The following is a 26,015-nucleotide window of genomic DNA, read 5'->3' as shown; positions in this document are numbered from 1 at the left end:
TGACGATATTTTTATATTGTGGAAGGATACGAAAGAACGGCTAATCACCAATATCCAACAACTTAACCTTGTGGATGAAAGGATACAGTTTACCTACACAATACATGAAAGTCAAATTAACTATCTGGATGTAACTGTCAAAAAAACAGATGACAAATTTGAAACTACGCTGTACACCAAAGCCACAGATCGGAATAATCTATTAGCTTATCAGAGTTTCCACCCTACTCCCCTCAAACAACACCTTCCCTATTCTCAACTCCTTCGAGTAAAAAGAATCGTCTCAGACCCAGAAGAATCAAAGACGCAAACACAAATCATGCTTGATAAATTCAAAAAAAGAGGATATCCACACGAAGTATTACAAGGAGCCTTAGAAAGATCTCATTCTAAAGATAGGAAAACTTTACTCTCAACGCAGAAAAGCAGAAAGGCCGACAGAACCACATGCGTAAGCAAATATTCCACAGCAAGCCCGCAGTTTAAGAACATCATTAAAAGACATTGGCGGATGCTACAAATTGAACCTGATTTTAACAATATTTTTTCTGAAGAACCACTATTTGCATTCACTAGAGCCAAAAACATAGGAGAAATCATCAAACAAACAACAGTGACAAAACTCAAAACAACGTTCAAGGGCACAACCCCATGCAGAAATTGCAGTAACTGCAACAACATTATGGAAGGTAATACCATTACCCACCCGATGAGAGGTAATAAAATCAAGCTACACGTTAATGGTACATGTGATACAAAAAATATCGTATACATGATAAAATGCCCATGTGGTCACGCCTATGTTGGCCAGACAGAACGGAAACTCAAAATCAGGTTAACTGAACATAAGAGCAATATCAGAACTAAAGTGTTAAAATCAGCGCTTGCCAGCCACTTCATTGAACAAAACCATCAAATCAATCAAATGAAAGCCTGCATATTAGAAGTGGTGCAAAAAAACGAAGAGACGGACAACAAAAAGGCCCTACTAAAACGAGAAAACTATTGGATATACCACCTACAGACCTTGCGCCCGCATGGAATTAATGAAAGGACAGAATTTAATTGCTATTTATAAATTGTGTTTTTCAACCAGATTGAAAGTATCATTGTAGTGCTGAGCATGTTTTCATCACGTTATTTTACACACCCCCTTATTTGTTTCTTGAACATGACACATGTACCGTGATCCCTTAACATCACTTGTAACTCTGGCCCTTTAATGGCAGCGCGCGCAATCTTATAACTCAACCCAGCATACACACGTCACACGCCAACTTTCCAGCAGCGAGATCGGACCCGACTGCTGGCTTGAATCCTAAATACATTGTATCTCGGTAAGAATAACCATCGCGCTGAGTGCATTGCAGCTATAGCTAACCTTTAACCGTGATTTATCCGTCAGTTAGTGCCGCTCATGAAACAACAAAACGAACAACCGCATTGAATGTTTTTGCTAAACCATAGTTAACTCTTAACTATAAGCCCTACTAATGAAACGCTAATGCGAGCGGCTACTTTAACGGAAAGCTGTTCATGTTACCACCGGTAGAATTGTATCGCGCTTGAATGCATTATAACCACGGTTCACTTCTGCATGAGATGCACATTTTATAACACCAGGTTTCTGCTTGAATAATTAAAGGTATCACATAAACAATAAGCATACAGTTGATAATTATAAACGGGTACACGAAGGACCATGATTAATATCATCATACCTTAGTAACATGATCACCAACATTTAAAAACTGATGAAGTATGTCATTTATTATGTTAGTTGATTGTTATGCTTTAACATTAAAATACATAGTGATGGATACAATTTTCGTTGTTCCACAGATTTCCCTGATGAAGGCCTTTTGGCCGAAATGCATTGGAATATAATTCTTGCATATGACAAAAACAAATCGGATGAAAAATGTACATGGTGAATGTATATAATTGCAATATGGAAAAACTCACATCTACTTATGAAAAATTCTACGAGTATGAATAAAATACCTCAGAGAATTGAAAAATAAACCTTGTTGAAAACTTTATTGTTCACAACTTGGCTGACAAATTCAGCACATAATTATCAGTGCCCTAGGAGACACTCGCACCATCCGGTGCCAGTGCAACCATTTGCTAACACGAAGTTTACCATCCGGAACCATCGAGCTGGAATCAGAAATGGGTGGTTCTGTAGTTGATATAGGAGGCGGGGAAGTGCCACCATTTTGAAAATTGACGATCTACCGAACAGCCTCAAGGGCATGCGAGACCAGGACTTAATGTCTGCCCGCACCCTCTCCCACATAGGTGCCACATTACGTTCCCATGCCACTGCTGGCACCTCCAACAGCAATACCCCCAGGTATTTCAATCCCCCAGCCGCTAACTGTACTTTGGACGCCCACGATCCCACCCTTGTCTGCCCTCCAAGGACCCATAGTGTGGATTTGCGGGGATTTATGTAGAGGCCGGACGTCTCCACAAAAATCTGCATAATACGCAGCAACCGTGGACCTGTCCTATCCAGGGCCGTTAAGAAGAAGAGAACATCATCAGCATATAGGGCTATTCTATCGGAGAGACCCGAGGCCCACTCAAACCCATGTACCTGTGCGTCTATGCGCACTCATGCCGCCAGGGGCTCCATAGCTAGAGCAAACAGGTATGGTGACAGGGGACACCACTGCCGCGTGCCCCTCCGAATCTCAAAGGCAGGGGAGACCGCTCCCGCAACCCTGACCGTTGCTGTTAGGCCAGTGTATAGCAATTTTATGTATGAAAGGAATCGCGGGCCCAGATTGAGTCTAGGCAGTAGGGCAAACAAGTAGACCCAGCTCAGGGAATCGAACGCCCTGTCCATATCCGCCAGGAGCAACGCCGATGGTTCCCCCAACTGCCGGATCGCCGCAACCACCACCTGTGCCCTTCTGATGTTATGTCGCGCAGCCCTCTGGGGCATAAAACCCGCCTGGTCCGGGTGTATTGGGGACGCTATATGTGGCAGTAGCCGATTGGCTAATGCCTTCGCCAAAACCTTGGCTTCCACATTTAAGAGAGAAATGGGGCGATAGGACGCATGCCTCTCCGGTGGGCGTCCGGGTTTCTGAAACACCACCACCTCTGCATGTCTCCAGTCCGGGGGAAGCGCCCCTTTCTCCCGGGCCTCCTCTACCACAGCCCTGTAAAGTCTGGCCAGCTGCAGATTGTAACGACGATAGAATTCGCTCGGGAACCCATTTGGTCCAGGAGCCTTCCCAGACCTCAGTTCCCCCAGAGCCACCCCCAGTTCCTCCTCCGATAAGGGGACCTCCAACTGGTCCCGCTGATCATCCGACAGCGCCTTAGGTGGCAAGTCAGCTATAAATTTCTCTATCATGGTAGCCTCCAGACATTCCCGAGGAGCATAGAGGTCGGCGAAGTACTCAGCAAAGCTCTCCGCAATAGCCAAGGGGTCAGTAATCTGGACCCCTGCCAAGTCCAGTATTTCAGGAAGGGTCTGAGCATGCAGGGCACCCTGGCACAGACGGTGGAGCATTTTCTCCGACTTGTCACCCCATTTGTACACCCTACTGCATGTAGCCAGCCAGGCCTGAAGCGGTTCTTCCATTAACAGGGCCGCACATTCTTGTCGGGCCAGAAGCAATTGCCTCATTCCCAGCTCGCTTCCCGACTCTCGCGTCTGCCTTTTAAGCTGCTCTATGTGAGCCTCCGCTCGAGTCACTGCCTCCCTTCGCTGCCTACGGGTGGCTGCGCACCAGGAAATGTCTATCCCCTGCAACGTGGGCTTTAGCGACTCCCACAACGTGGCCGCGCTAGACACAGTGCCTACATTCTCTATCCGGTACTGAGCGATGGATTCCCCCATATGGGTCGTATACTCCGCATTTTGGAGATTCCACACCGCTAGGCGCCAACGGAACGGCTGCTTGTTCCTCCCAATGTCCAGCTCCATGTAGATTGGGTAGTGGTCTAAGAGACCTCGAGGCAGTATCCCGGCCGCCAACACTCTACCCACACCAGCCCTAGGAAAAAATAGGTAATCATAATGACCACTTTTTTAAAACTAATTTGAATTTTTTCTATAAACAAAACCGATATAGTTCTTGCAGTCTGACAAGCCATTAAAATATAATGACCATTGTTGGCATATTATGACATCATTTTCATAATGATGCTCACCACTGGAACAATTTACAAGAAATAATGGCATCAATCTAGTCCTATAGTGGAGATCCTTGGCAGCAGGTGGTCTTTGGCAGCAGGTGGCTCACCCATTGGCACAATGCTGTCCCTTGGCATATTGTGGGAAATGATTACATGATGGCGCCTGGCGTTGTTTAACGTTAGAATAATGGTGATCATTCTTTAAGTGTATAGACTATTAAAGTCAAAACCCTAAATTGCATTTCTAAATGCGTGTTTCATATGCTGCTGCTTGTTTTCATTGTTACTTATTACATGGCTCTACCCTTACACTGAACATAATCTGTTTGTTTGCACAGATGGCATTACCTACGCTACCCACATATTGGCATAGCCGAAATAAAGCTCTTGAGCAGCAGATTGTTCGTCAGAGAGAACAGGAAGCTCGATTCCGACAGCAGTGGGAACAGGCCAGTCGCTATTTTAAGCAGTCGGATGTCTACAGCGACAAACAAGCACAATGGAGCTCACGGCAATCGTACCAACAGAGGTAATGTATTTCCATTTGGCGAGCAGTCTTCTGTGAAAGTTTAAATTCGTGTTTTCCCATTCTGTTTTCTCCATCTCACTATGACTGCACTGTTTTTTAGGTTTCGACCTGGCGAGGGGCACGCAGTGCCCCTCCCAGATCGAAAACTTTTGTCTTCAGTAGGGATGTTTGGACCGCCTCTGTTTCCAATTGGCTAGCTCCATAAATGGAGACTAGCCATTGGGAGACAGAGGCTGTCAATCACGCTTTCTTGCGAAAACGCGATTCGGGGGCGTTTCTCGGGCTTTTTTTAAGTCCCGCCCCTTTGTCCCGGGCCGCGCTGTGATTGGCTGCCGGCCCGGGACACCCCCGTGATGTCATTCCCCGGGCCGCGCTGTGATTGGCTGGCCGGCCCGGGACCTGACTTGTTTATTTAGGCATGAATGGCCCCGCAGTCCGTACGCCGTTCCCGCCCCCCCCCCTCCTGTGCCCGTTCCCGCCCCCCTCCCTCCCTGTGCTCGTGGTGCTTTATTTATTATTTTAGGCATGAATGGCCCCGCAGTCCGTACGCCGTTCCCCCCCCCCGTCCTGTGCCCGTTCCCGCCCCCCTCCCTCCCTGTGCTCATGGTGCTTTATTTATCCTCCCTCCCGCAGTCCGTACGCCGTTCCCGCCCGCCCCCCCCCGTCCTGTGCCCGTTCCCGCCCCCCCCCTCGCTGATCACTTTGCAGCTTATAACATAGCACGCATTGCCGTTTGAACTTCCAGTTCAAGTCAGACGGAGAACTACGGTACTGAAAATAGAAAGAGACCGTCGGACTTCATCGGAGAGGAAAGGCAAGTAACTGAGCCCGGTATTGTGAACTGAGTGTTGCTTTTTCGAAACAACCTATACGAATACAATTCCAAGCGCAGGCGTCCTTTATTCCTTTGAGTTGAGTCTCTGAATTTTAACTGCCATTCACTTTTTTTGTGTTTCGATTTCCTTGAGTAACGTCCTCGTGGGTAGTCCGTCTTCTTTTTCCATGACATATTTCCTGAATTATGTAGCCTTCTATTTACTTTATTCAATATTAAGCTTATTTTCCTCTAGTTGGGAGTTGTTCTGTTTCATTGACTTGTCGCTTTAGTTTTTTTTAATTCCCTAAGTATTACCCATTTCTTCTTTATTTCTTCGTGGTCCGATTCCCATTGTGTTCGTCTCTGCTGTGTAATAAAGTTTTGTTTGCGTTTTTGTCGCACATGCACTGTGCAACCGCTTTCGGCGTTGCTGTTTCGAAGTTGGAGGTCTTAAGGGGACTGGTGTGTGGGGAGTGGTGAGTGGGTCGTTCTGTTGACGAGAATGTCGTTATTAGTTGGAAAATGTAGAGGGAGGATTAAAGAAGGTCATCTTATGATCCAGGCTATGGACGGGGATCAAGGACAGGGTGGCTTTAGCACTAAAAACTATTATGATAGGTGGATTGTTGCTAGTCTACTAGGTTTTAAGGCATATAGGGACATTTACTGGGATGGGGCATCAGATGCTGAGCTGTCTGACGGTTGTCAACAACTATTTAATGGGTCAAGAAGTCGAGGAGCCTTATGGATTGGAGGAGGGGTCGTATTGTAGCATTTGTATACCGCGTATGATTCCATTGTGGGGCACTAAAGCATTTACCCACTCTAATAGCTAACTGCATTGTATAGGGTGCGTGATTGGATGGGAGTTGTCTTTGTTTTGAACCTATAGGGGAATTGTGTTCATGTCGTTTGGTGGTGACTACTGAAGTGTGGGTCTCGCACAGTGGGTGGTGCTAGGTGCAAGTATGCGAGCGATAGATGCACATCAGTTCCATGGAAGCCAGATTAATGTTTCACGTTTCAAACGTTGTATCATTGAGTGTTACCTCGTGATTAACCATTTCTTCTTTATTTCTTCGTGGTCCGATTCCCATTGTGTACTTTTGTGTTCGTCTCTGCTGTGTAATAAAGTTTTGTTTGTGTTTTTGTCGCACATGCGCTGTGTAACCGCTTTCGGCGTTGCTAGTCATGGCATTTTCTTTGAGCTGATTTTTAGGCTTTGGTGAGTGTAAGATGCGGTTTCAGAGGCGGGCCGGTCATCGTGTTGTGAAGTAGCCTTTATTAGAAAAGGAGGTTAGGGTGGTCGTCAATACTGTATGTACCCCTTCTTACCCCCACCTACTGATCGAAAGGCATAGCCACTTCCCAACCCTTCCGTCCCGAGCAGGACTCCTGATTTCTCTCTCTCTCTCTCTCTCTCTCTCTCTCTCTCTCTCTCTCTCTCTCTCTCTCTCTCTCTCTCTCTCTCTCTAGAGATGCAATAGGTCTCGCATTTGTGAGAGATTAAGCTATTGGCATTGTAAATGACAATGCCATTTATTTATCTGCTTTCAAAACCAACACATAAATACAAAATTTGTCATTTACAATGCCAATAGCTCAAACTTTTACAAAGGCGAAACCGTTGCATTGTAAATGCTTGTTTAATTTACCTGTGCCCAGAAGCTGCAACCATTGCCCATATTTTCATGAGCACCCTATTTCCTGTCATTTGGTACAATCGCACAACATTTTCTGTTCAGAGTTCATATGGTGTAATGATATTCTTGCCAAACAATATGCTAATTGTGGGTTCGTTCAAGGTATGGGTCCTACATTCCAAAAAAGCTAATTCGGATTGTGATGTTTTGCGATTGTTAATATAGAGTAATTTCATTATGTAGGATCCATCCTGGAATTAAGGCAAGGAAGCACATCCCTATGTCCTCAAGTACACTCAACCTAAAGACAATGAATGAACATTTCCGTGATGGTATAATGTTAATTCCATGCTGCCTTTGGCCTCCTATTCCTCATGTCTCTGCATGTCATGATCCATTCAAATGACATAGCTTTACAGTTCTCAGATGTCCAAAGATTATTCAAAGCTTCATGCTTATGTCAGGAAATTATTCTATAACCTTTTTATGGTGACTAGTGTCTGAGTACTGACAGTGCTGATTCTCCTTTATTTTTCCTGCTGCCTAGGTGGATTAACAATAGATGCCGTAAAGCTGAGATTTGTATGCCCACCCAATCCAACAATTGGTCTTCAATATATTTTAGATTGAAATCTGTTATTTTCACTAAGGAGAAAAATATATTACATTGGTGCAGCAGAGGCAGGGAAATGGCAATAAACACAATTCATTACACAAGGACTCCAAGACTAGGGCTTGAATGGCCTTTCTCTAGAATAGCATGCCAAAGCTGACTCTAATATATGGGGTGGCCTGTTGTTGGAGAGTTCGAAGGCTTTATCAAGAAGAAGCTATCTCTTTTTTTGAGAAACAGGATTTGGGTTATTGAGAAGTATGTGGTTAGCTAAGCAGCAAGGACTGTTTGATGCTTTTGACACGTTCTGATGTACAGAGGGCTACTTCCAGCTAGTCACTTGTGTGTGAGGCAGAGGACATTTGTGTTTTATTCACACCCAGATGGAGGGTGAATGGTCTGGGCATTATGGTATCTTCACTACGCTAATCTTTCAATAGCATTATCACTTTATTGAGTCTATCTGGTTGTTGAAAGACCAGCGTTCAGCTTGTTTGCTTAGTCCATTTTAGAGTTCACAATGGCGATGATCAAGAGTGTATTGAATTTGGAGTAAAAGTTCAGGACTATTTTTCGCAGTACAGAAAGCTAGTGGAAGGCATGTTTGTACTGAACTATTTTCATTGTTTGTGTTAAGGCTGATTTCAAGGAAAGTATCTTGGTTCTTGGAAGAAGGGTTAATTGATATGTCAGAGTTGTGTGGTTGGTGAAGGAGTGTATCATGCGGGAGCGAGTGTGGAGGAGGAATTTTCAGACTTTTACTACTGATGCACAGTTTGATGGTATTGTCTTCATGGTCATGAACTTTGAAGTAGAGTTGAGTGTTGTAACAGCAAAAGTGAAATTAGAGGCCTTGGTCTCTAAGAAGGACAATGAAGTCTGCATCAAGGTATTAAAGATGATAGGTAATGTGAAAAAACCTTTGTCTACCCGCAGCAGGTGACCCTTTTGCATTTCTGAATCTGATTGCTTAAGATAGATGAGAACCTGGTCAGAGTGAGACCCTCAGCATTGGTAGGAAATATCAGTCTCTTTGTGAATGGGTGTTTTGCAGTAGTTTTGGTTTTCCTCATGGCACAGAGCGGTTTGTTTTAAGGTGCTACAAACAGATTGAGTTGACGAAGCAAATGATGTTTGCAAAAGGGACAGCTTGGATAGAGATGCTGCCCTTCTAAAGAGGAAAATATGATGCTATCTTCTCTGGCTTAGGTCTATCCTTAGGTGGCTGCTGCTGTTAGGACATTTCCGCTCTTTACCTTTATATGTCTGATAAGGGCCGCTCTATTTTTCCCTACATGATCCTCATACAGTGCTCCCAATCCTCCAATTTACCTTGCCCCCACTCCTTTTGGTGTACCTCCCCTCCATAATCCATGGTACTATCCCCATGCTATTCTAGGGCATACCATCTGGGTGATTTACTCAATTATGACTTACATAAGTGTTGTGTTGTCTCCCTCACCCTCTTTTGACTTGCAATTTTACCTTCTTATTTTATCTTACAGTGTCACCTTAATTTTCTTTATTAATTCATACACTTCCTCTCCCTTTTTAAAGTTAAACACCTCATTTCTCCACATAAAGTAAAGTAAAGTAAAGTCCACATTTGTAAAGCGCACAAGCACCCGTAAGGGTCTCTAGGCGCTGGGGGCCGTCGGGGAGATTAAGCAAGCTATTGCCCAGAGTCACATGGTGCTGGGCTAACCTGCCGCCGGAGCCGGGGATCGAACCGTGGTCCCCAGATTCCAGCGTCAGTCGCCCTGGCCGCGGCGCCATAATGCTTAGAGTGGCTGGGAATTTGCTTTAAACTGTTGCTCCTAAACTCTTTAACTAATCCATTCTTTTGCCTTGTTCTCAATGTCTTTGTGCAGTCGCCCTACCATTGCCAGACCTTGTTATGCAGAAAACATTTCATGCAACAGTTGTTTTGTCTGTAAAGCATTGCTTAAGATCTGCTCAATGAGACTGTAGGTAAAAAAAATCAACATATATTTACCTGGGGCTTTGGTGTTTTAGAATAGGCTTGAAATAATCTCCATGTACTCTCCAATACTGATACGCCTAAGGGTCCGGTTGCTGGATTCTTCCTGCCGTGAGGGGATCGGCATAGCGCTTCTTACCCACGCCTTGAGGGGAACGGCTGAATCCAAAAACTACAGCCCCAGCAGCCCCTGCACTCGCGACGCTGCACTCGCTCCTGGAGGCGCTAGGAAAGCACAGCCGACCTCCCGCAGCGCGGGACGCGCCCGGGCAAAGGGCGGGCCTGTTCTTGCCCGTCATTGCCAGGAAGAGGCAGGGCAAGGCCAACCCTCTTACAACTAAGGACCAAGACACTCCTGCCTCACTGGAGGCGGCAGAAAAGGTATTGTGAGACTTTCTCTTTTAATAGCTCTTGCACTCGTAACTGCTACTTCCCCTCATGTTGATACTTGGAACTGGTTAGCTTTATGGCTTCTCGACTAGGTCCATTACTAATAACCGTCTTTTATCCTGGCATTGGACTACTGGACACTATTGAGCTTGTTCTTTATTGATTACTGGGACCTACATGTTTTATTAGTAGTAAATTGTTTACATGCCCGTTACAATTGTTAATATCATCAAGCACCTTGCACTTTTGTCTACAGGGGCCTGACATTGCTAGCCCTCAGCACCTTGCACTGGTCCATGTTTACATTGTTCTACTGCTGCTAATCACATAATCACGTTGCTCTTTTTCCTCTAGGGCCCTGACATTGCTAGCCTTTAGCACTTTGCACTTTTACGGTCTAACTGTTAAACAAGGCTTTATGCTTTCAACCATCTATTAAGTGTTAATGAGCAAGTACTGGATTGCATATTTTAGTTTTAAAATATATCTGAGCCTTTTGACAGCAGTGCTACCTGCTAGTGAGTTCTCAAGCTTCTACCAGCAAGTTTGCACGCTTTTGGGCCTGCAATCCAGGTAGATTGTACTAGTTTGGTTGAATTTTTGTTTTGAGAACTTATGCACTTGGTCATTTGAACTAGCCATAGCCAAGTAGCTGTCCCACTATTTTGAGCTTCAAGACAATTACTAGTGCCTAAATTAAAGCCATCCATAGTACCTTCGGTAATCGCCCCAACCCAAATAGAATGGGGAAACGAGCATGCACAGAAAAGAAATTAAAGGCCCCCCCTATTCCTATACCTAAAACCAAGCCGACCTCCATAGATAGGATGTTAGAAAAGTCTCTAGGAGCAGTCACCACTGAAATTGAACGGACAGAGAGACGATTATCCCTCACTCCCAACTTGGAAATCCATACGATAGACTCCCATACCTCGCAATCATCAGGAACCTCAGGTGTCCTGATAAATGATTCCCCTAGGGCCCAAACTTCAATTGCTGAAGCAAGTATTCCTGACCAATTCAGGGTGGAATCTCCTATCAACCCTTGACAAAGGGGAGAGCTAAACCACAAGTAAAAATGACGGCAAGAAGGAAGAAAGTCATGGTAGAAAAGAAACACAATAGGAATACTGGAACTGGAGGGAATGCCAACAGCATTGAAACAGCCAATATGGGTTACTAAGCTAGTGGTGGATCTTCAAATCCAAGTGAGGGACATAGTTAAGGACGAACGTAAATCACTTGTAGGTAGAGTCAATAAATTGACCTCGCTCTTTAACAACTGGTCAAGCAATAGGGGGGCAGTTGACGGGACAGTTGAAATGGACACTGGTCCTGGAGACAAGGTAACGGCGAACTCTACAAAGACCATTCCAACCCCTAAACACAATGTCCGCCCAGCTACTCAAGGATTAAATATAGAGAGACAACAACTATTAATTCCATCTAGAGCCACCACTAGTAGAGCAAGCCCACCCCCTTACTTAAACAATCTATCAGACCTTGGCAGCCGAATAATCAAAGGGCAGGGGTAGACTTACCAACAGGCACAGAGGCTTCCAAAGATTATGCCTCACTCCCATTTATTAACCTACCACCGGCCTCAACCCCATATGTCCTCATCCTGGCTGGTATACCTGAGCTTGGAAAGGGCCAACATGAATTACATCAAGAATTAACAAACAAACGCATGCATTGGCTACCGAATCACAGGTACTTCCGGTATGAAGACGCTGAAGAGATTTTAACCACAGGTAGATTTTGGATGGCTATGTTGGAGGCCCAAGGACAAGAAAGGTGATTGCATTGTGATTAATTTTAGAAACCCCCACGTTGTGCAAGTTATTTTAAATAGAGAGGATGGGAGAACTTTATAAACTTTGCGCACAAGAATTACTACCTCTATTAGAGAAAGTGATAAACTCAATTAGCTTCTCTAAAAAGGCACCTCCTTCATGGAAAATAGCGAAAATAATATTTTTTTTGAAAAAAGGGAAACCAGAAAAAGAATGTGGGTCTTATCGACCAATTTCCTTACTCAACACTGATGTTAAAATCTTTTCTAAGATACTGGCAAATCGGCTTGCCCCTAGTATGCCTTCTATTGTTAATTTACAACAGCACGGTTTTGTTATGGGAAGGGATACTACTACACACGTTAACACTTCAATAATTGCCTTTGATGTGGCTGAAGGTACACACACCCCACTCGGTATGATTTTGTTAGACGCAGAAAAGGCTTTTGACCGAGTGGGGTGGGATTATCTGTGGGAAGTGTTAATGAAATTGGGGCTTTCCGGGTCTTACCTGGATTGGGTTATGTCCCTTTATGACGAACCTTTAGCTTTGATTAGTTATGGAGATAAAGAATCAGCGAATTTTAAAATACTAAGAGGCACGAGACAGGGCTGCCCCCTTTCCCCTTTACTTTTTGCCCTATCTTTAGAACCTTTTTTAAACGCATTAAATGACCAAGTAAACATTATTCCAGTGAGTCATGGAGGTACTGTTTTGAAATTAACGGCTTATGCTGATGACATAGCTATCTATACGAGTGATTTTAATAGAGCTATGCCAGAAATTATTAACGAAGCACAAAAATATGGCTCAATCTCAGGTTACAAATTGAACGTGAGTAAAACTCAAATTATAGCTAATTATACTCCTGATATACATATTTATGACACTTGCAGAGAAGCTACTTATTTAGGTATCAAGTTAATGGCTAAAGTAGGGAAAATATTGGAAACAAACTACGATACTTTTCTAAAAGAAACCTCCATAACTCTTAAAAAATGGCACAAAATCCCTCTTAGTCTACTAGGCCGACTAAATTTGATCAAAATGAAAATACTCCCCAAGCTACTCTATTTGTTTAGAGCTATACCATTACAACCGAACCAATTTTTTTTTTAAAAACTAGACTCTGTCTGTAGCAGCTTTATCTGGGGATACAAAAAGGCACGCAGGGCTATAAAATTTCTGACACTACCAATTTCAAAAGGGGGACTTGTTTTTCCGGACTTTAATTTATATTTTTTGGCAACCTTTTTTTCTCGAATTCAGAGCTTATTAAAGAAAGAGGCTTGCCTATTCTTTTATCAATATTTGCTAGGTACCGACTCTAACCAATTTTTACTCCGCACACACGACCCAAATTACTATAAACGGGTGAAATTTAAGACTGCTAAACATGCTATAAATATTTGGAAGAAAATTATGCACATCAGTCAGACTTCATTTTATAATACGGAACTCAGGCTATGGGACAACCCGGGTCTTCCGGGAACTTTTTCGGATGGGACTGGGTATCGTTGGATTAATTGTGGTCTTAATACACTAGGCGACATATTTGGAAATAACGGTATGGTAGATTTTGAAACCATGAAAATATTAAATGGCGTAACAAACGATATGCATTATCGATATCGCCAGCTGAGAGACTTTTTTATCAATAAAATGAAAATAACAACAATTACTCAGTCTGAAATTATAGAGTGCATATATTCCGATAAAACTAAATCACTTATAAAGTTGGGATATCAACTTTTAACCAAGGATAAATTCGAAAATACTATTAAAATTGCTACTAAATGGTCTCGCCGGTTAAATCGGGACATAAATTCAGAACAGATTAGTAAAGCTTTAACTCACATAAGTGATGTTGTGCACTCCTCCAACTTAAGACTGCAATCATATAGGACTATTACAGAATTATATTACACTCCAGAGAGAATATCTGCTTGGGCTCAAGGGAACCAAACATCAGACAAAACTAAATGTGTGAAGTGTAACACTTATGCTGCTGATATAGAACATATGCTCTATTCTTGCCCGGCGTATTCTAGCTTCTGGATGGGAATCATAAAACACCTTCAAGATAGTCAGATTAAGTTACCGGATTTATCCCCCCAACTGGTCTTACTTGATATATATGAGACTCACTGTCCCAACCAAGATCTCATAACAATCTTGTTAGCCTGTGCACGATTAACTATAGCAAGAGCTTGGATATCTAAGAACACTCCAACTGTTGCTGAGTGGCTAACATTGGTCATAGAAATCAGAACCATGGAACTTACACTCGCAAAATATAGAGGACCAAAAACTCTAACTAGAAAGGAAAAGATTTGGAAGCAATTTTTTGAGGTATAAAAAAAAAAAAAAAAAAAAAAAACCCGGGGTTAGTGAAGATGGATGAAGATATATGTGAACAATAATTAAATCACCATTATTTGTTTTTTGTTTACTACCTTTTTTATTACTAGGGCCGTCCGGAGGCTGTATAATTTAACCCTTGTTCTACTCTCTTCTTCTTTTCTTTTTTTTTTTTTTTTTTTTTTATTTATTTACTCTGTTTCCGAATATCCTAACCCTTTAATTATAACCAATGTAAATTTATGCTTTCTAAAGATACTTGAAAATGTATTTATGTATTATGCTTTGCTTTTTTTCGTCTCCTGCGACAATAAAAATATTTAATAAAAAAAAAAAAAAAAAAAGAAACCCCCACGTTGTGCAAGTTATTTTAAATAGAGAGGATGGGAGAAAAATAGGTCAAATTCTAGCCCTCCCTTTGGGCTATTATTATCCCCCTGAGAGGGTCTACGAAGATACAAGGCAATATGGGTGGGACTGGAGACACGAAAACTATAGATACAACAAAGCTGCTGTAGAACATTATTGGCCCAGGCAACAAATGTACAATATTCCTACAGGAAACAGATTTAGTAGCCCAGAAGGAGTGGATTAATTCGAGGCCCAAGCCATTGGCCTCGAAGTGCAGTTGGGCGAAACTCCGTTGGTAACTGAGTCCCGTGAGAATGATGCAGGGAACGGTACGATGCTAAGGGAAGGGGAAACCTGTGGGAGCATAAGCGGCTCTCCTGGGAATACCTTTGAAGGCCCAAACATGACTTTGATTTTTAACCAACAACCTCCATCGTTCTGCGGGTCTCCCCCACAGTCCTCCCTACCAGTTGCCAAAAAACCCAACCATCTTGACTGCCCAAGGCTCCGCGTTTTATCCTGGAACTTAGCAGGCCGGAACAGCAAGATTGACAACCCGGAAAGGGGCCATTTCATTGACCAACAAGAGCTCTGCATGTTCCAGGAGACGTGGGCAAGTGGGGATGTTTCTAAATCAGGATATGCTATATTCAATATCCCTGCAACATCAGGTGGAAAAGGGAGACCTTCAGGAGGCCTGGGCACATGGGTGGCAGTCCACCTAGGTTTCTCGGCAGAATGGATAGAATCATCTTCAAACGACATTCTGTGCGTTCTTCTGCATTTTTCCCCCAAGGTCTCCATTGCCCTTTTAAATGTGTACTCCAGACTAGTTAGCCAGGGCCAGGAGTCAAAAACTCTTGAGGAACTAACGTCATTTCTAGCTACGCATGCAGATAATCACAAGATGATCATAGGAGCGGATTTTAATTGTCAGTTTGAGCCACTACATGGCTTGCAAAAGGATAGTCTCTGTGAGGAAGACGAATTCTGGTTCATCCCGGAGTCTTCATGCCCTTTAGTCAAAATTTGGTCCCCTCTGGTGATCCAGATGAATTGGCTTGTTTTAAAATATTCCTTAAGGGCATGCAATGGAAGAACACAATCTGACTCATCTAGTAATTATACTTTCACTAGAAAAGGGAGAGGCTCCTTACTGGATTACATTCTAATCCTGGCATAGGGTTATTGATTTTAAAGTTATGGCACAACAAGATCGTAACCATAACGCCCTCGTGCTAAAACTACAGAAACCTAATCCTGGGAGTGCAATAAGTGGCTATTCCCCTATTGATGATCGGCTGTCTCTTTCAAACTGTAGGAGAAGAGTACAATGGGCAGACATAAACCAGTCCCAGTATAAATTAGGCTCCCTGTACGAAGCCCTTGTCCCGGTGCTCTTGACCGCAATTAATTGGCTCTGCTTTGGGAACAGTTAAAGCTTATTTCTCTGCCATCTCAGCATTTTTGTGGTTGCCAGACGCACCTTCTCTCTTGAAGTCACTTGCTGTGGCTAGATTCCTTATAGGCCTGCAGTATGTCTCCCCCTACACCATTTATCATGCCTCAGGGGGACCTCAACCTGGTTTTCATCGTTCTCATGTGTGCACTATTTGACCCTCTGCATAATTGCCCTCTTAGGCTATAGGTCTTCAGAACTGCCTTTTTAGGGGCCATAACATCGGGCATACGGGTCAACAAATTGCAGGAACTCTCAAGCTGGTTCTCCGGATACATGCCTCCTTTCTTCCGAAGGTTACGACTCCCTTCCATGTATGCCAGAACATCTCCCTTCTTTGCTCCGCCTCCTCCTTCCAAAAAGGAGGAGACTCACCCGTCTGGATCCAAAAAGAGCATTGTCGTCCTACCTTGACCGCACAAAACATTTCTGGATGAACAATAAACTGTTTGTGGGGTACTTAAAAAGGGAAGGCAGTGCAAAAACAGGCCATCTTGCGATGGATCATTTCTATGCATTTAGATTTGCTATGCATTGGCCAAGAAGCAACCCCTTGAGGGCTTGCCCGACCACACCACTAGAGCCAAGTCTGCAACTACTGCGTTAGTGCACGATGTCCCAGTCCTGGACATCTGTCGGGCAGCAATGTGAACTTCACTGCACACATTCACCAATCACTACTGTCTGGACTGTCAGGTCCTTTGCAAAGGGTATTTCATCTGTTCGATCCTGCAGGACTTTCTAATTTAATTGGTTTCGCAGTTCCACCTCCAGGTAGGTATTACTTGGGTATCTATTCAGGGTAAGGAATCTGCAGCTATAAGTCTCAATCAGATGAACAAGTTATTTACCTTTGGTAAACCCTTATCTGGTAGCCCCAGATTCCTTACTGACTCTCCCATACTCCCCTCTCTGTGACCTGATTGCGGCGGTGTGAAGGACACACTTTCAGGGCCTTAGCTTGTCACACCAGTAGTTAGTTCTCATTGTGGCTCAATGCGTCTGGCGTGGAAATTCTCAAAAGTAACTGACGCCAGGATGCCAGGGTGGTGTCTATATAAGCACCGCGCTCTTCAGTAATGGCGCAGATGATGCTGACGTAGAGCCGAACATTACCACCTACTGGCGTGCAGGGGTACTGCTCGAAAATCATCCGGATCCAGTCTGACACCTGGGGATTTTCTAAGGTAAGGTATTTGCGGCTAGATAGGCTGTACCAGATAAGGCGTTACTGAAGATAAGTACCTTGTTCTTTTCTACTGTGATGAAACAGGGTTTCTGTGTTACAGAATGACAGGCCTTTTTTGGACATGCCCTAGGGAAGTGACGCTAGCAAGGTGCTTGGTTCATTTGACTTTCTGGATGAATGAACTGAGGATAACCCCCAAAGTCAGTTTGTTACTGAGGTATTAGAAGAGGTGATTTGTTTTTTAAGCACTCCCTGGCATTTGGGCTTCATTCTTTTTAGAAAATAATTCATTTAAACAAATGCCCACTCTAGGTATCCTCATTGCTTCACCAGACCGTAGCGAGAAAGCATGGTCTACAACTGTGAGGCAGCAGCTTTATAAAGTCTATTCAGGAAGGCTTAGGGGGCTGTGTTATTTCCCTCTGCTCTTTTGTTTTTTTATGCTCTTAAACTGGGCCTAGTACAACCCTTTCAACATTTGACTCAAGCGATGGTGCACAATTAGAAACTTCTCAAGGAGGTTTGTGTGAGTTACTCTGGCTCACCACCTCCATCAATGCAATAATTTAAATGTCAAGCCTACCGCTTCTCTTACTAAAAGTACATAAGTACTTCATTACACAGAAAGCAAAATACTACACACTACAATACTTTTGGAATATCCAATTTGTGGGTGCAAATCTTATGCATTTCAAAGCGGGTGCTTCAAGGGCATGTTGAACCTTCCCATGGGTGGATTCTGAATACATCTCAGGCATCATTCCTGCTTTCAGCAGTGAGTCTCTGGAAGGCTGTGGCAGGAGCCAGTGATTCTATTGGTGGCCCTTTTTCTGGTCTCTTGTGGTTTTCAGTGCAGGTGGGCCTCAGGGATTCAGCAGACCTGGTCGCATTGTTCCGGGGAGTATTGGTCAAGTATGCTGGGGCCTCTCCAGGTGGTTGCAGTTGACAGTTCTCTTCTCCATTGGTGGGGGCTCTGGTGTCGGCAGCACACTTCCAGTCGAAGTCCTGGGATAGAGTGACAGTAGCCAGATCAAGCATCAAGATTTTCAGCACCTTTGTTCCTATCAATCAATCAATCAAAGCATTTGTAAAGCGCACTACTTACCCGTGAGGGTCTCAAGGTGCTGCTGAGGGGTGGGGGGAGCTACTACTGCTTGAAGAGCCAGGTCTTGAGGAGTCTTCTGAAGGTCAGTAGGTCTTGGGTCTGTCGAAGATGGGTGGGGAGGGTGTTCCAGGTCTTGGTGTTGAGGTGGGAGAACGATTTGCCGCCGGAGGTCTCTCTTTGGATGCAGGGGACTGTCACGAGGGCGAGGTCTTGCGAATGGGGGTGTAGAAGCTGAGTCGTCTGTTGAGGTACGCTGGTCCGGTATTGTGGAGTGCCTTGTGTGCATGAGTTAGGAGCTTGAAGGTTATCCTCTTGTGATGGGGAGCCAGTGAAGGTTTATCAGGTGGGGTGTGATGTGGCTGCGGTGAGGGATGTCGAGGATCAGGAGTGCAGAGGCGTTCTGGATGCGTTGGAGCCGTTTCAGAAGTTTGGCCGAGGCTCCTGCTTAGAAGGCTTTTCCATAGTCCAACATGCTGCTGACGAGGGCCTGGGTGACTCCTTTTGGTGGAGATCCACTTGTAGATATTGCGGAGCATGCAGAGGGCGCTGAAGCAGGAGTACAAGACGGCGTTGATCTGCTTAGTCATGGAGAGGGTGGAGTTGAGGATGACCACTAGGTTGCGTGCATGGTCGGTGGGTGTTGGAGCTGTTCCCAGTGCGGTCGGCCACGAGGAGTCGTCCCAGGCCGAAGAGGTGGAGCCGAGGATGAGGACCTCCGTTTTGTCCGAGTTTAGCTTTAGTCGGCTGTTCTTCATCCATTCAGTGACGGCCTTCATACCTTCGTGGAGGTTGCTTTTGGCGGTGTGTGGGTCCTTGGTGAGTGAGAGGATCAGCTGGGTGACGTCGGCATAAGAGATGATGTTGAGGTCGTGCAGTCGGGCGACGTGGGCGAGCGGTGCCATGTAGATGTTAAACAGCGTTGGGCTGATGGATGAGCCCTGGGGTACGCCACAGATGATCTCGGTGGCTTCGGATCAGAAGGGGGTTGCTAGGCAGTATCTTTGGAATGAAGTTCCTCAGGGTGATGGCCTCTTTGCTTCTGAAGAGGGCTTTCTCCCAGGCACCTCTTGGCAAGTATCAAGTTTGCTACTCACAAGGAGGCACCATAGGTAGGCATGTCTTGGCTACAGTCTTTAAATCTGCAGGGTGGTAAGGAACGCACAGCACTGGATTGCTAATGTTGCAGTTATGACGCGGTGAGGTTAATGCAAGTATTGATCCCAACATTCTGTCAGCCAGCTAATCTGGCACACTACATTCCAGTGACTTGGCAGCTATGATGAGGATGACATGAGGAGACCACACAGCACACTTCCGCAATACTACCGCTCCGCTGATGAAACTGCACAGTTTGGACAGGGCTCCTGATCTTTTTGATCTTTAAAGTTGTGAGTCTTTTTTAGATGGACCACCAGGGTCAATTGTGCACAGACCATTTCAAAGAAAAGCTTCTCCTGCAGAATTGGTGCATTCCTTCCATCTCATTCTGACAGATCTCCTTTGTTCCCAGGACAAGTCAGGAATTCTTCCTTCAGATTGGATTCCAGATGATGGTCTTTTACCTTTGGGGAGCTGGTTATCAGGCAAATACCACCCTTTGGTTGATCATTGTTCCTCTGAGTACTTTGCCGAGTACCCCCCTCCTCGGATGAAGAGAACTTGGAAGAAGAACCACAAGTCAATCAAAAGCTCCCCTTTTATACAGAGAATGATAAACAGGGGATGTGGATTCCCAATCTGCCTTTTCAGATCTGGTTTGAGTCAGTGCCCCTTTCATGTATCTTTAGACTCAGCCTATGTCTTGAGTGATGCTCCTCATATTAGGCTTGCTGTGAGGCCACTGCATGCTCCAAAAGCAGTGTACACCATGATTATAAACAGCCACATCTGACAGTGATCAGGAAGAGTGAAAAAATGTTGCTCCTCTTCTGAGGGTCTTTCACACTCTGACATCAGTTACTGTAATCTCACCCTTCAACCCTGCCATCCACTAAATTGCAGTCTAAGAAAGACTAAGCAAAAACCTTATATATCAGAAAGCACATAATCGAATTTCTTAGGGAAAGTATGCCTCCTCTTTCCCCAATTCATTGTCTGGGTTTCCTCCTTTCTTTGCAAGGAATGTCAGCAATACCCCTCCTCTGTCTGGTAAAGCAACCTCGCCTCTATCTTGTGTATAGGAAAAGACCCGGGTTTTCAAAATAGAACCCACAGGCCTGTCACTCTTGTTAACTCGGGCACTCGTACTATACACGAACTCCTGCAGCGTACACGCACACTTGAAGCATAAAGTATCCTGGCACTAGGGGAACTTTGGGTGAACGGGGTCAGTAGACTCCCATTCACTGGACATAGGTAAAAATGCCTAGTAAGACTCTAAACACTACAAAAAAATATGCTACCACAACTGTGCTACACATGTGACAACCTGTGACAACAGTCCTGTTATCACTATTAGCGGTTGCTTTGCCTCCTCCTACTTCCATCCATCCAATCATCCATCCATCCGTCATCCCTCCATCATCCATTCATTGATCATCCACCACCATGCATCCTTCATCCGCCACCTTCCATTCAGCTATCATCCATCCATCTCCATCTATCCATCATTCACCACCATCCATCCAGCACCATCCATCCATTATCCAGCACCATTCAGCCATTCTTCACCACCATCCTTCGATCCATCATCCACCATCCACCATCTTCACAGTGAATGTGCGCTTTACAAACACACATTATATTATACTTTATCTTTGTGCAAAAATGTTAAAATATCTTTGTACGGCACTATGAAATAATGGGTCTTTCGGCCACTTTTCTCATAAAAGACACATTGCTGCCTACGCTTTTTTTGTATAGTTCTAAATGCCTGTGGTGTTTTTTTTTGGTAGAGGACACTAGGAAAGTGTTGACCCGCACAGTTTAACTTTGTTGGTGTGCACAAAATAGTTGCCAGTGCGACCCCTTTTCTTCCTCTCTCTTTCCTTTACCACACTTACTTAATCTGGTCTGTTTACTAGGCAGACGTGTTCATCGGAGTAAATGCAGTTTAATGCAGAAACACCTATTTGGTGAATAGGTAATTCTAGCTTAGCTAAGAAAATTAAGTTCTGTAGTAGGGGATCTCTGTGTATAGTCATAATCTAGTGAATAGTCCCGCCCATGTGCACGGACCCCGGAGCAATCAAAAATAATCTCAAGTTGTCAAAACATGCAGAACTGCACAGACACTTAAGAGAGAATTTAAAGACAGATAATGCAGCCTATATCCACAGGCTATACTGTCCAGTACTTCAACTAGAAATTCCACCAAAATCCACAAACAGCACAGCCTGTCCAGGGTTTTCTACAGAGAAAACCTTGCCTTTAACAGCAAAACCCTCTGGAATGATAGAGAGGAAGAAGTGGACAGACACGCCCCATAGGCTGGCATTATGTGGCTCAAAACAGGATACTGTGCCTTTAAGAGAACTTTCCAGAAGCCTCACAGTATCCCAGAATGCACTGCAGGTCCCTTTTACTTTCAGTTCTTTTTGAAGGCGTAACACGCCAGACCTGTAGCATTTTTTACGTGAATATCTCTCTCCACCGGGGAGGAGGGCGGGCGCTTATGACTATAACAGAGATACCCCTACTACAGAACTGGAGTTACAGGACAGAAACTACTACTTCTGTAGTAGGGGATCTCTGTGTATAGTCATAATCTAGTGAATAGAATGGCAAGCCCATCCCCACACCAAAGCGGCGGTGGAGAACAGACAAATAACACCACTACTGTGCAAACAGATTTCGCAGCGAAGCCTGCCCAACCTGAGCATCTGCCCTGGCATCAGTGTCCAGACAATAATGCTTAACAAAGGTATGGACCGACGTCCAAGTGGCCGCCTTGCAGATTTCCGCAATTGGAACATTATGGAGCAAAGCAGTCGTGGCAGCTTTGCCCCTGGTGGAATGAGCCTTAGGTGTAACCCCTAAGGTCTTATTAGCCTTTTGGTAACACAATTGTATACAGGACACAATCCACCTCGAGATGGACTGTTTAGAGGTAGCAAGACCGGTCCTGACTGATCCATAATTGATAAACAATTGGTCTGAATATCCTTGGTTTTATCCAGATAAAATTTCAACACCCTCCTAACATCCAGGGAATGCAGAGATCTTTCCGCTGGAGATGAGGGATTCTGAAAAAACGTAGGTAAAGTTATAGTCTGGAAATCAGATATAACCTTTGGAAGAAATTTAGGGTGTGTACGCATAACAACCTTAGCAGCATGAAATACAGTATAAGGTTCTTGGCAACGCAACGCCTGAATTTCCCTCACCCTGCGGGCCGATGTAATGGCCACGAGGAACGCCGCCTTCCAGGACAGGTGCTGCAACGAAGCCTTATGAAAAGGTTCAAAAGGCTCCTTCATTAATCTGGACAACACCACGTTCAATTCCCATGAAGGCGAAGGAAGCCGGACAGGAGGGAACACTTTCTTCAAGCCTTCCAAAAAACCTTCGATCACAGGGATCTGAAAGAAGGAAGTCTGTGAAGGCCATTTCCTGTAGGCAGTCAGCGCAGCAAGATGAACCTTAATGGAGTGGACATTAAGGCCAGGTGTAGAAGACGAATTACTATCAAAGAATTTGCCTCCCAAAAGCAGTATACATACAAGCATTTTTAGCACATTCCTTTGACAGTCGGTATGCTCATCTATAATGTTTATATTAGGAGGAGATTGGGACTGAAGGATGGATCGGGAATATGCCATTCTCACCTATTTTAGCTGCCTGTTCCATTTTTTCCTTCCAATTGGGAGGTTACTGAGTGTTGATGAGTCATTGCCCCCTGGGTTTAGAGATCTGCCCTGGAAAAATAAGGAGGGAAATAGATGAGGGATCACAAAGGTTTGGGTAAGGACGTAAAATAACATAACATATAACATAAATCAAAGTTATGTTATTGAGTATCAACACTCGGACAGCATCCTCATGAAAGAAAACTGGGAGTTGTCCATTGGGAAGAAGGACCGCACTATAAAAGGGGACCTACAGCTGCACAAAATATTTGTATAATTTGCTTGTGGTTACTTGCATATTTTCATACAGGAGGATACATTGTTCTGCAAAAGGAAGACTGCATGTGATGTAGCATCGGGCGCAATCATGATCCTACCAGAGGGATCTGGACTACACCACACTTTTCCTGCAGAAAGGTTTCTTGGGTCCACTTCATTAAAGGCCTCAACTGCTTTATTGAAGTGCCTTTGTCTGTATTCTCTGTGTGCCTATCATTATAGCTGCCAACCTGTGCTCAAACAATATTATGGCGTAATGTTTTTGACTATTAAAAGCCAGTCTGTAGTTCTTTGACTTAGTAGAGATCAGCCTTCTGTGACAATATGGAAAACGGGATGTACCCCACTCCCATCAAGAAGCTGTAAACGAAGGCTGAGTCAAAAGGACATGCAGGTTTGCAGTTAGAATTCACCCGTATTCCACAACAAAAAAATTTACTGCATTTTAGAAGATCTTTTTTATTTGACACAAAATACCTAGATGATTAAACTTTGGGACTCATTAAAAAAATATTTAGCTGCATATAGGTGGCTGTATAAAACGAGATCCGGCTTTCTGCAATTCGTTCTATGTCCTTGAGGGTGACCTGTTGGGTGGTTACACCCTTTTCATTTGATTTGGGGCTAGCTGATGCTGTTCTTTTCATTTTATTGGCTGCTCCCTTTTTATCAGGGATTGTGATTCCCTCTTTGAGGTTGAGGTCAGAGCATCAACCTTTCTTCTTCAAACATTGAGGATAGATCTTGAGTTCTTTAGTTTTTGCCCACAGTTGGGTGGTCCTTGGTGTACTAAATGGAAAAGTGCATCTCCCCAATTATGGAAGGTTGGCAGGGAACCACTTGTTTGCCATCAGACAAAGTAAATGGTAGTTTTGCATTAGCATAGTCAGTCAGTCAGTCAGAATATCTTTATTCGACTTGTTCAAAGTCATACAAAGAAAAAACAATAAAAAACATTACATGCAAAGCTTTTTCCTACATTTTCCTAAAGAACAATAATATAAATATACAGTTTAAAAAGTATTATACATAGTTAAAAAAAAGTATTTCATTCAGAAGTAAAAGTACGTAATAAAACATTTGCTTTAAGGCGAAGTTTGGCCGACAGCTTTCGCCCTTGCAGCGGCTACCAGAAAATTAGCAATGCAGAAAGTAATGCGGGGATTAGGCATTAATTGTAAAAAGAGCAGAGTCGGTCTCACCTGTGTGAAGCCGGCCTCTTTCAAAATGGGAAACAAATATTTTTTCCTCTGCTCGAAGTACAAACCACAAAACATGACAAAATGCATTGTATCCTGCACAGAAAACTGGTCACAACTACAGGGAGGGGCTAGATCTGGCTTCTGCCAACTCTTAAAAGAACCTAGGTGAAAATGTAACAAATTAAATCTAAACTTAGTTAATAAAAACCTGTGATAAGGGAGTGTAACAAAACTAAGATAAGATGCCAATGAGGATGAGCTAACCAGGAGGCTATGTTCCCTTACCCATGGTTTCACCAATTCATATTCCTCACGGCATGCTTCCTTCCTTTCCCTAAATGACTTTTTTATAAAGTCAATATCATGTGCTTTAATTTTCTCTGGGAATGAAAAAAGCTCCGGGCGACCCAGATCTGTGAATGTTTTAGCTAAATAGGCCAGCCATGGAATATTGCTAAATTTGTCCAGAGATAAAACATCGTGCAAAATTTTGTGGTTCAAGGGAAGATCTTCGTTCAACCACATTTTCAGCCACAAAATCAGAGGGGACAAACTCAGTGTGTCTGACAGATAAGGTAGGCCCACCTCTTTGTGGATAGAGTAAGTTGGGGTTGACTGTGGTACAGAAAGCAGGGTTCTAATAAATCTATTCTCTGCTCTCTGTATTAGGTCTAGATTTGCATACCCCCACAAAGCGGAACCATATAGCGCAATGGCCACAGGTTTACACTTATAGATTTTTAAGAGGGCTTCCATAGGCCTGGCCCCTATCTTACCAGCGAAACCCAAGAGAGCTGATGATGATCTAATTACAGACAGCCTCTTTGCTCTTATCTGTGGGCCCCAAGATCCTTTCTGGTCAAACAATACACCTAAATAGGGAAATGTGGATACCTTTGAGACAAGGTCCCCCCTGCAAAAAAATGTTTTATGTCTTTTTTTGTTGCACTCACGCCCCAATACCATTGTATGTGACTTAGAGACATTTACCTTAAGGTCCAAATTTTCCATAAATGAACCGAAGGCGTCCAAAAGATGCTGAAGGCCAACACCAGTACGAGCGATCAGCACGGCGTCATCCGCATACAGAAGTGCCGGGATTTGGGCGCCTCCTGCATACGGGACGTCAGCTTCCTGCCCTCGCAGGTGTGCGCCCAGACCATTGATGTAGATGGTAAAGAGCAAGGGGGCTAGTATACAACCTTGCCGTACCCCCTTTAAAGATTTAAACAGTGGGGTACGTCTACCATCATTTGTTACGCGTACAGCTGCAAAGAGCTCCTGGTGCAGAGTGGCCATGAGGTTACTGAGTGTTGATGAGTCATTGCCCCCTGGGTTTAGAGATCTGCCC

At 44.1% G+C, this 26,015-nt stretch overlaps 1 protein-coding gene across 4 annotated transcripts in view; it reads left to right on the top strand.

Annotated features, from left to right (window-relative positions):
* The window catches only part of TCHP (trichoplein keratin filament binding), a 443,788-nt gene that overhangs the window by 37,711 nt on the left and 380,062 nt on the right, over positions 1-26,015 (top strand). For all 4 annotated transcript variants that reach the window (XM_078667348.1, XM_078667345.1, XM_078667346.1 and 1 more), the window contains exon 2: positions 4,500-4,690. In XM_078667348.1, the coding sequence (XP_078523474.1) occupies positions 4,500-4,690 (191 nt within the window). The remainder of the gene's footprint in view (positions 1-4,499; positions 4,691-26,015) is intronic.

The sequence above is a fragment of the Lissotriton helveticus genome, chromosome 11 (assembly GCF_964261635.1).
Source record: "Lissotriton helveticus chromosome 11, aLisHel1.1, whole genome shotgun sequence".
In the NCBI taxonomy this organism is placed as follows: domain Eukaryota; kingdom Metazoa; phylum Chordata; class Amphibia; order Caudata; family Salamandridae; genus Lissotriton; species Lissotriton helveticus.
This window is presented reverse-complemented; position numbering and strand designations above follow the sequence as displayed.